At 36.9% G+C, this 11,300-nt stretch overlaps 2 protein-coding genes across 4 annotated transcripts; one reads left to right on the top strand and one right to left on the bottom strand.

Annotated features, from left to right (window-relative positions):
• Positions 1 to 83: 83 nt before the first annotated feature.
• LOC140790039 (uncharacterized) lies at positions 84 to 4,858 on the top strand. 3 transcript variants are annotated; one of them, XM_073139945.1, is made up of 3 exons: positions 84 to 267; positions 3,438 to 3,684; positions 4,260 to 4,858. In XM_073139945.1, exon 2 carries the CDS (start codon positions 3,440 to 3,442, stop codon positions 3,674 to 3,676), a length of 237 nt encoding a protein of 78 aa, XP_072996046.1. In that variant the 5' UTR covers positions 84 to 267; positions 3,438 to 3,439; the 3' UTR covers positions 3,677 to 3,684; positions 4,260 to 4,858. The 3 variants fall into 3 exon arrangements, 1 of the variants encoding a protein (XP_072996046.1); XR_012109306.1 differs by having other exon boundaries at positions 88 to 267; positions 3,438 to 3,810; XR_012109305.1 differs by lacking the exon at positions 4,260 to 4,858 and adding an exon at positions 3,903 to 4,026 and having other exon boundaries at positions 88 to 267; positions 3,438 to 3,810.
• LOC140790038 (cytochrome P450 714B2-like) lies at positions 4,123 to 8,795 on the bottom strand. The gene is made up of 5 exons (XM_073139944.1): positions 8,370 to 8,795; positions 6,755 to 6,981; positions 6,095 to 6,342; positions 5,282 to 5,630; positions 4,123 to 4,647 (listed from the first exon to the last, which is right to left on the bottom strand). The coding sequence occupies exons 1-5, from the start codon at positions 8,761 to 8,763 to the stop codon at positions 4,183 to 4,185; spliced, it is 1,683 nt and encodes a 560-aa protein (XP_072996045.1). The 5' UTR covers positions 8,764 to 8,795; the 3' UTR covers positions 4,123 to 4,182.
• Between the last annotated feature and the right edge of the window lie 2,505 nt (positions 8,796 to 11,300).

Raw genomic sequence — 11,300 nt, 5'->3', positions numbered from 1 at the left:
AACAAATGAACATTCTATTTCTTTGAAACATATTTTAAGTTTAAATTTCAAATTAGATCGAGAAAGAGAGAGGCGTTTTAGAAAATTAGGAAAGAAGCGGAGTTTACCGTAAAACTTACCCTAAACCAATGACTACGAAATCCCCCAATGTTAGACGACGGAGACGGTGCATTAGACTGGAGGCGAAGGTGAAGGCGAAGGCGGAAGGCGGAAGGCGGAAGGCGAGGCGAGATTACTTCTCTTCTTTTCTCTAAGAATCCAATCGAGGTAAGCATCACCGACCCAATCAACCAATTTATAGTTCTATAATCTATTTCAACTTAGAAGTTTCTTTTGCTCCAAAACCAATTCAACTTACAAACAATTCGTTTCGTTTTGGCCCGACCTAGAAAGATCTCGATTCAATTCGTCCAACTTTGCCTCCTATTTCGGAAATAATGTCAAGATTCTTTAGATTGGATTCAACTCACTCAAATTTTCTTTCTTTTCTTTTCTGAGCACCGCCTATGATCTTGATTGGGTCTTCCGCAGGTAAAGTTTTGTGTTTGCTGGATTGAATTACATTGGGAACCTTTAAGCTATGTACTATGAATTGTTGCTGTGAATTTTGAATGTAACTCACATCAATCGATTTGATGAGGACTATGTTTGATTTACTACAAATTGCTTACGGGGCATTTTACTTTTCTAGTTTTCTATTTTTACCTAGTTGGAAGTATTTTAGTTTCCAGTCATGGTTTCTACTTTTTGAAAGATCAACCTGACAACATCAAAGGTTTTATGTTTTTCTTTGAAGTTCTCCTTAGGGTGTTTTCTAGTTGTGACCTTCTTAGCTTGCAAGTCTATAGGGATGAAGACGGTGATCAGATTTACTGGCATAAAGCTATAGGTGTCCAGGGGAGTTTGGCAGAAATATAACAGTTTGGAGCTAGACTTTTCTTGTTATTAATTTTCAAAGAACTTTAGAATGCTGTTTAAATAATGCAGAAGGTGTTTTCTTGCTGCTAGGAGAAGGTTATAGCAATTAGCATTGGAATGTACAGCCTTGGGTGGGACTTAATATTGAATTTGAAAAAAATTAGAGGTCAATTTCATGAGGATCAGAAGGGCAATTCATCCAACAATAATATTGCAAAAAGAAAGAATTTGGGAGGGATTTGCCAATATGAAAGGAGCATGAATCTAATTTTCTCATAACTGTGGTGTTGTTGAGCAAGAGATAGAATCTAGATTGTGGTCATCACAAGATAATCTATGTCTGCTCTGATAGGGTTCGGTCGCCTTTTTCTCCCCCTCACGTGAGGGGTTATTTTCGCTGACCTTCCCTCCTCTCCCCTCCTCTCCCCTCCTCTCCCCTCCTCTAGCCGGTGCGCTAGGGGAGGGGAGAGGCTTTCTCCCGCTAGCCGAATGAGTGGGTGGCAGTGCCGAGCTGCCTAGCCCAAGCCCGACACCTCCTTCTTCTCCTACTCTAGACCTCCTTCGCCTCTAACTTTGCCGATCTCCCTCGCTGCCCTCTCCTTGCCGATTCGCCATGGCAGTAGTTAGGTGGTAGTCTTGCCGTATTATTGGGCCCTCCTGCAGTGTTAGCCGCTGTTAAGTAGGGTTCCATTAGGGGTCGAATCTGGCTTGGTGTCATGATCGGAGTTTGTTCGGATGGTTTGGCCGGCCTCTATGAGTGTTGGGTCTATTTTGGCCAGTGAAAGTCATAGGACGCCGACCCTTTGTCGAGAAACGCTTTGAGTCCTAATCTCATGCAGCTGGTTCTTCTTTGGAGAACAGTCTTAGTAGACCAAGAGGGAGGCTTGTTCTAGGACCGATGTCTTATCCCCTCCGTTTTATTTTCTGCATTAGTACTAGTATATTACATATTGATACACTGGATTAATTGTTGGTCAGCATGTAATTCAGCTAAGAGCGGGGCTTGTTTCAGGATTATTCTATCTCCCCTTCTTTTATTATGTATCATATTGTAACCTCTATTTGAAGCTTAATGAATTATCTGTCTACGAACTTTTTTCAACAAAAAAAAAAGATAATCTACGTCTTGCTTTAGTTTATATAACTTTGCATAAAACTTGTCATCGAATTGGCATGTATACTTTAGGGCATACCATACTGTTAATCTTTTATTCTTTCTGATTCTGATAAATCATTGTTGAATAACCCTGTCCTGTAAAGTCATCTACCATTGAAAGAGAATGTAGGACCTTAAAAATCTAGGTAATTATTATACTATTACATAATCAGATAATTGTGAGCATCTCTATCAATTTGAAGCACTTCAGACTTTTCCAGTAAGATATGATGCAACCATTTTTCTTTTTATCTTGCTTATCAGACGATATTATAATTTAATACAAATACAAACATAATCATCATGTTGATTGGAGTGTAATCCTACAAGTTGCCAACAGTTAAATGGCAGTTTCTTACTGATGATCTTCACATCATCACATGCCATATAATAACAGATTGGCATGCTATCTTGTTGTTGTTTATAAATAGTCAGCGAACTATTTTAGTTAGTTTTAGGAGTACAAATATTGTGGATAATCTATGTCAAGTATCACATCATCACATGCCATATAATAACAGATTGGCATGCTATCTTGTTGTTGTTTATAAATAGTCAGCGAACTATTTTAGTTAGTTTTAGGAGTACAAATATTGTGGATAATCTATGTCAAGTATCACTATGATATGCCTTAGGAATGTTCCAGCTTACTATACTAGTGTTTGCTCTGACTTTCAAGTTTCAACATGATGATCTATGATTTATAAATAGATTTAACATCTTCTTGTATCACTGGTGTTTCTCTCTGTAATGCAAAGATATACTTTTTTTTTTTTTTTTTGACATGCTATTTTTGCCGTACCTTTTATATGTTCATTAAGATATTTGGCTTGTATGGTACTTCCCTTATTTGCATTGCTGTTTTTTCAAGATCAATTTTTTATAACTTGCAGTCTTCAGAACTTCTGCTTTAATTGTATGCCTATTCCAATTTTGTATAGTATATTGCCTGAAAGTCTGACTTGGAACTTCAATTAGGATAGTGCCCATGCATTAAATGAGATCAAGGCATATTTACTGAATTTTTATATTGACTAGTTAGAATGACATTATTCTGTAATATGATTTTTTTCCAATGTATTTTCCTCTTGGTGCCCTTTACTGTATTTTCTGTTTCCATTTGTTTTTGTTTGTTAAACTTTTTTTATATGTCCAAAATGTTTAATTAGGAGAGACATTTTAGCAGCTAGTTAGGTACTCTCTTTTGTTATTGGGGCACTTGCTTACCAACTTTTGAAAATCAAAATTATGCCTGCACTTAAGAATTTATTCATACAATCATCTAATACTGTTGAGATTGGAACTTTTGATTTGATCAAGATCAGCTGCGACAATGATGAAATAATAAAAGCATATCATGCAGGTATGGGGTTGTGGACATTGCTAGAAGGAATACTTCTTCTTGCAAATGCTTTGGCAATTTTAAATGAGGACCGCTTTCTTGCTCCCAGGGGATGGAGTTTCTCTGAAGTTTCAGGAAATGGCCAAACAAAATCATTGAAAGGCCAATTCATTGGGCTTATATATGCCACCCAGTATCTGAGAATGCCGTTGATAGTTCTCAATGCTATTATTATTGTTGTGAAGCTGATTTCAGGCTGATTTAGGAGGTGTAGTTTCTTTAGCTTGAAGCTCTGTGTTCAATCTATTTTCTCACAGAATGAAACTAATTATTTACTTAATCACTCGAGGAAATGCAACGATAAGCGAGGAAAGAAGTCTGCCTTGCCCTTGTGGTAGGATATACATAGATAATTTGGCATTTTTGTCATTACGAGAAGATCATTCAGGAGATTTTTCCTATTTTCATGCAAATATTGTTTTGTAGGAGCAAGTTTTTTCTCAGTTTGATTCAAGATATTGCTTGATGTCCAGACATGTTTTGAAACAGAAAGAACTGTTAGATATGTTAAGGTGGAAGTGCATTTGAATTTGGATGGATTTAAGACAAATAATGCTGTCACTTTGTTGTCTTGAGTTACAAATTTGGGATAAAATTTTGCATCAGTTTGTTCTTAGGTACTGAAAATATTCTCCAAAACTGCAACAAGTTATAGTGAAAAAAATGATATTGCTATATCAAGATGTAAAATGTTGCACATATCAGCTCAACTAGTTTTCATTTCCATTTGTTGATCAAATTTTGGTTCTACCTTCTTCATTATGAGATCCACTCCAAATTCAGGTTCCACTATCAATCTCAGGGCAGGAGAGTGATGATATTTTGGTGATAGAGTGAATTGAAACTTTGATAGGATGAGTGACAGAACAATTTTTAGCTCAACCATGGCGAAGTTTTGGCCAAGGCAAGTCCGAGTCCCTGCCCCGAACGGCAAGTACATGTGCGGAAGCTGGCAAGCTCCGATGACTCCATTGGCGAACCTCGCTGGATTGAACTCGTCGACGTCCTCTCCCCAGATTTTAGGATCATGGTGCAGCGTCGAGACCGGGACATAGACGTTGACGCCTTTCGGGATGTGGATGCCACCGAACTTCATCTCCTGGAGGGTCTCCCGCGACACAAACGCTCCCGGCGGGTATAGCCGGAGTGTCTCCTGGATCACCATGGTTAGCTGCAGTTGAAATAGATGCGGAAGTTAGATATGGAAGAAGAGTTACTAGTGGTATCTTCAGATATAAACCCATTAGGCCTTCCTTGCATGTTTACCCATAATTTTGCATTATTGGGCCAGTGTGATTTTGCATCAAGAATCCAGATCCTCTCCGATTTGTGAACAAAGGGAGTAATTTTAAAATTTTTATGTTAGAGAAAATTACAAACAACTCTCTTTTTATTATTATTATTATTATTATTATTATTTATAAATAGAGCCTTACATTTCGTTAGACAAATATAATCTAAGGTTATTCAAAATAATTTAGAAATAAAACCATTCTCTAACTATATATAAATCCAAAACTATTTATATTTAATATTAAAATTCATACGACAAGAAAGAGATAATGATAATTTAGGGAAAAGATAAATAAAAATATCATTTGAAATGAGAAAAGAAAAACATATCTTAAACCTTTTATTTCGTCCCACGACTTTATTTATAATAGAGCTAAAATATAAGGTGTTAATTGTAATTTTTCACTCTAATTTAGTTTTTTTTTTTAAAAGAAGAAGAGAGTAAGGATCGAAATAGAAATAGTAAAAAGAAGACGGGGCGGGGCGTGAAGTAGTGAAATGTAAGAACTTACCGCCTTCATCTTGTGCAGCGATCGAGCATCCGGCGGGCGGCCACCGGCGGTCAAGTCGACCACCTCCTCGCGCACGCGAGCTTGCCACTCGGGATGCAACCCGAGCAGCATGAGGCTCCACGTTGCGGTCACCGCGGTGGTCTCGTGGCCCGCGAAGTATATGCTCTTGCAATTGTCGACTACGAACCTATCAGCTTTCCCCATCTCGTCGCCGCTCGCGTTGCGTAGGATTGCGTGCAGTAAGTTCTTCTCCCCTCCTCTTTCACTCTCCTTTACTATTTTTAGTATCAGGGAGTGGATTTCTCTGTTCAGTCTCCACGCCTCTCGGTTCCGCTTCGTCGGAAGGTATCTGCCATAATAGATGATACAAAGACCCTAAGAAATGGCCCTTTATAACATAGGGTTTTTTTTTGGTGTGTATGTGTGCATATATACCCTTCAAAAATCCTCTATTTACTCGTGCCCCCCCCTCTTAATTTAGTATTTGTATGTATACCTTTTAAAACTGCTCCATCTGGAGTTAATTAACGGTTAAAATTTTTCGAGTTCGAATTCGAGTGATATAGATAGCTAGGTTTAGTTGGGACATATTAAATTCCCAAATTTTTTTTAAAAAATTAATATTTAATCTAACTATCACCTCTAAATTGAACTCCTTTATTAATAATTTAATTCGTATCATAAATAAGTTGACATATACCCCCTAAGACAAACTATTAGCAATGTTAAGATGATAATTGTGATTGAAATATATATATATCTTTTCTTAGAGAAATTATAATAAGAGAGGAGAAGGAATAAGGAGGAATGAACCTGAAGCCAGTAATTTCAGCAAACATATTAGGTTTAGAGACAACCCTCTGTAGAGCTCTAAGCTTCATAAAGATCTCCTTTCCTTTGACATAGCTGCTCCCAAAACAAGCTCTAGAAATTATATCAGCAGAGTAGGTTCTCAGATCATCATCAATCTTCATCTCCACTATTCCTCCATTCTGCTCAACTTTATCCTCCCATGCTTTCAGTAATGGGTATGTACAATCTATCATCAAATCCATCATGCCCTGCATTATATGTGAAAAATTACTTGGGCTGCATTAATTTGATAACTATATTTATTTTTATTTTTATTTTTACTTTTTGAGAGAAGAATAATAATTTGATAACTATTTTTATTTTTATTTTTTCAAAAAAAAAAGGGAAATGACTGCAGTATTAGATACCTTGCTAGTGACACCAAAAAAAAAAGTTGAGAGAAAAAATAATTTTTGTTGGAAGAAGACAGATGAGTTAAAAATATATTAACTCTATATAGAAAGAAAGGCAACTAAAATGATAGATTGATTACCATCTACAAGATTAAAAATCTCACCAGCAGTTTAATTAGGCCACTATTAAAATTTTAATTTCTCTATAAGCAAAATAAAAATTATATGCCTGGAAACCAAAGTCTAAGTGTTTTTATAGGGCATTTACCTTAACCTTGTCCAAAAAGAACTCAGGTGCTATGATCTTCCTTTGGTGGGCCCAAGTCTCCCCATTGGACTTGAGGATGCCTTGGCCAAATAAAGGCTCATGGGTCTTCTTCAGGTAGCTGCCCTTCCCCAGATCCAGAGACACACACAGACTGATGTCCCTCACCACCTCTGGCTGGCTCACATGTAACATAACTATGTTACCCATTCTATATGAGAACACTGGACCTACAGAGAGAGAGAGAGAGACACACACACAGAAAAAAGAATAAATAAAATCATGATATATATGTATATTTATATGTATGTTGAAGTGGGTCATAATCCAAAAACCCTAGTAGGGTCCAAAAATATTTGAAAAAGAAGAAGATAAACTACCTCCTTTTTAACATTTTTTTGTAGGCCCATCTCTTTTGTAAGGAACTGAGTAGTCTAAGCTGCGCAATCTTGGCAAGTACTTGAAAGAGCACAATACAATGAATCAAAAAACAAAGTGCCCAGCAGTTTTTAACTACTTGACACTTAAAGTGGCATGCATGATCATATGTTACACATGTGGTACTTCCCTTTTGCAAATTGGAAGTGATGAGAGATCTACTGCCAAATTATTACATTTCATTATAGGTCTGAGAGTACTTTACATAATTTCATTTCATTGTTTAGGTAATTGAATAATAATGTATATTATGTCTTTAACACGCAGCCTCGTGTACGCCCTATGTATTAACAGATGATAGATAACAGACTGTGAAGCCTGCTAACACCTCAAACTTAATATTAAAATATATCTATTTCACTGCAGCCGTCAGTAAAATACTAATATGAAAATTGTTGATCTCAATAGCGATTTATACAAACAAAAAGAAAAAAAAAATCAACCTTAGCTGAATTTATCATAATTTCATCTAAAAAATAAAGCTGTTTATTCAAATAAATCACTGATAGGTTCAATTGAATTAGTTGACATTTATAATTTGAGCATTAAGTTTAGGGCTAATTTGGTAATCGGTCCCTTGCTATCAAGATTCATATGATTCGGGGTGGGGGCAAAACCCTAGTTAATGAGACCCCCATGCTCATGAGAACGACCATTCATGGTATCTTTGAGATGTATATATATATATATATATATATATATATATATATCCCGCCAAACATGGGATTTGCATCATCCGCACCGATCCCCCGCAGATCCGGCTGCACCTATTTCCTACGCTCCCTTATTTGGCATCTCCTAATTTGCTACAGGAACTAACAGTTGGGTGTTGCAGAGGATCTCCTGCGAATGAAGCAGGAGAGAGATGCATGCCCATGCATGCCTATGTACCATGACCATCGTGCACATAAAATCATATATAATCCGATCATGCGGACAAAAGTATATGTAACAAAACCACATCAATTGTTTTAATGCAAATTATTTAGTCTCAAATGTAATTAAACCTCATTAATTAATCCTCCAATGAATAGTGCAAAAACCATTGCCATCTACAGCTTAAACAATTCTAACAACTAGTCAATAGAGCAAATATAAGTCTACATGTTCTATTCCTTATTCTCTACAATACTAGTGTTCCTTTGAAACTAAGGAAGATTGAGGTTAGAAAGATTCATACCATACTCATTCCTCCATTGCTCATAGTGAGGAAACACAGAAGACCTGTAGTCATGCTGTATAACTTCTCCTCCTCCTCCTCCTCCTCCTCTTCTTCTTCTTCTTCTTCTTCCTCCACCTTTGGCTGCGGCCGCCACGACGAGCCTCTTCATGTCGAGAAGATTTCCGTAAGGGAATGACGGCGGAGGGCCGTCGATCCCTTGCCGCCTTAGTTGCTTTCGGATCCTTTCAGGGACTGACCAGATAATCTTGTAGAAGTATAAGGCCAAGCAACAGACACCAATCAGGCACAAACTAAGCAAAGACTTAACCCCTATATCCATCTCTCTTTCTCTACTCTCTCTCTCTCTCTCACTTGTAGTTGCTTCTCTTCCTTCAAGTGTTGTTGATATCATATGTGGACTATATAGCACTATTTTCAATAGAAAAGGACAAGGCATCCATAGTAGAATACTAGCTTCAAGTCTTGTATCATAATATAGATAAGGGTGAGTAGCACTGAAAGGGACCACATTCATCAAACTCTCAACTCTCATATATATATTACAAGAAGCTAGTACATGTGCTTATGGCTATTAGCAACTTGATTAACTAGTTTAATTGAATAAGGTCAGATGGATAAGAAAGCTAACTTCAATCTAGCTCTTTAGTTTATGCCAATTGCTCTGTCTGAAAGCTTCAAAGACAGCAACAAAGTCTTTTTTTTATAATTCTTTTCTAAAAGTTAAGAACCCCCACCACTTAATGAAGGGCTACTCACACTCTACTCCTAATAAGAGCCAAAAGTGTACAACTTTGTAAATTTTCTTGACAAAAGTTTGCATCAAATTGTGCCAAGTTGGTCCTTCAGAAGATGTACTCATGTCTTAATTTATTTGTACAAGAATTTCTCAGAGGTCTCTTCTTGTTCAAAGATCTGAGATGTTGTTGAATTGGATGCGTCTGAAGAGCAAAGCCTGACATGAGCACATGTGGCATTTAATGCCACTGCTCATCTCATCTCCAACCACTTTGGTCCACTTGTAGCTGGCCTGAGCTGGGTTAAGTACATCATAGGATCTACATCAAGTCTCAAACAAGGAATCAAGGTAGTAATTGCCTTCAAGCATGTGCTTATGGTTTATAATTCTTGGATCCTATTTGCTCTTTTCAATTAAACTAACTTGTATATCTTCACTCTTCTCACTGGTGTGGCCTCTCTTGAAACGCTACAAGTTATTCAAATTAATCCAAACTCATAAGATCAAGGCTTCATGCTGAAAAGATATAGAAATTCAGAACTAGTTGTATGTTAGAATGAGTGGAATCAAACTATTTGCGAACAGTCTTTGATGCTAACATTCACTTATTTTAGCGCAGTCAATGTTATGAACACTATTTATTTCTTTGATTTGATCTTTTCTTATGGTGATTGGATATCAAAGTGGCACTACTCATCACTATCCATCTTCATTTGTTAATCAAGTGCATGCATCTTATTCCTCTCTATCTCGTGCACTTCGTAGATAAAGATGCCACAAGAAATTAGGTTAATTTCTATTTATCAACTAATCCATCAAATCATTTGCAAGATTTGAGGTCCAAAAACTATCAGTGAAGTCCAAAAACTCACATCAGAAATTGCTAATCTCATTGCTATGAATAAGAAAGAGAAGGGCAAATCATTCCAGTAAAATTTTTTTTAATATAATCATTCAAGAGGTCAAATGCTAGATATGAGCCATGTAAAATTACCTAATTTTCTCTTGATACAAAGGTATTTAATATTTAATTTAAATTTCAAGTCGTTGTGCCACTAAATAATTATTCCAAGCTGTCGAATTTCTCCTCCAAATTAAGCTGAGTTGGCAAAGCAAGCCACCAAATAAACAAACAATTTGTTCATAATAAATATTATTTGATTGGAATTGAACTTAAAACTTCTGACCTCAATGGTAATAAACTTCTCTATTGACCCCTTGCTTCCCTGCAGTGAGATGGAAGAATGTAATTGAAAAGGAAGGAAGGAAATGAAATGATAAAAGAACAAATTTGTTCTTTTCTTTTGAAAACGAATGAACCTATGGGTTTCAATAATTGGAGAACGGCCTATTTCTGCCGAGTGTTTGGGAGCATTCACTGACCTGATCTTTGTTTTGTAGCTCAATAACATAAATAAAGCATTAATGAATAATAGTAACTTTGGGTAGCTTTGATTGAAATAGCCAAGCAAGAACAAAAGGGTGGCATATGAATGAAGAATTTATTAAAGAATAGTAAGAAATGTGAGCAAAAGATGGTAGTTTTTAATGTAAATATCCTTGTCGACACACACATACACAGCCAAGATAAGAGTCTTTGATTGGTCCCTCAAAGATCAAATACTAAGTTTAAACCTTCTTATCTGCTTTTGTGAGCCAACCAAGGAACGTATCATGGAGCAGGAAATTTATGCTCTCGAGGCTGTAGAAGATCCGCTGCAGACGTGTATAAGATGTAATTGGGCCGACCCATGGGCCAACATCTACTATGGAGCAAAATTGCCAAATTAGTTTTGTTTTTAAGTATGCCATTTACCGGAATCGGCCACACACCTCTTCTGCACATGCCGGTTCGCCACAGAAGTATGGGCTTGTTGTGCAGAACTGGTTAAGATGAGTAGAGGTCAAAGCTTCATGGCTGAACCAGACTGGTTAGATCAAAAGTGGGAGCCGGATCAGAAGTTGGATATAACGGTGAAGTCAATTTGGAAAGAACGTAATCAAATAATTTTTCAAGGAAAGAGCGCAACAGCGTGGGCTGTGGCTAGTAAGGCAGCTATGCTAACTCAGAACTACTTGAAAGATAGAAAATTTTTTGCGAGATTGAAGAATGATAATATTAACGTCCGATGGGAATGCCCTTCGGAGGGTTGGGTTAAAATCAATGTTGATGGATCTCGGAAAGCAGGAGA

This window comes from Typha latifolia, chromosome 6 (genome assembly GCF_019914945.1).
Source record: "Typha latifolia isolate L0001 chromosome 6, TyphaL0001v2, whole genome shotgun sequence".
In the NCBI taxonomy this organism is placed as follows: Eukaryota; Viridiplantae; Streptophyta; class Magnoliopsida; order Poales; family Typhaceae; genus Typha; species Typha latifolia.
The sequence above is the reverse complement of the archived record's forward strand: the minus strand, read 5'-3'. Positions and strand labels throughout refer to the sequence as shown.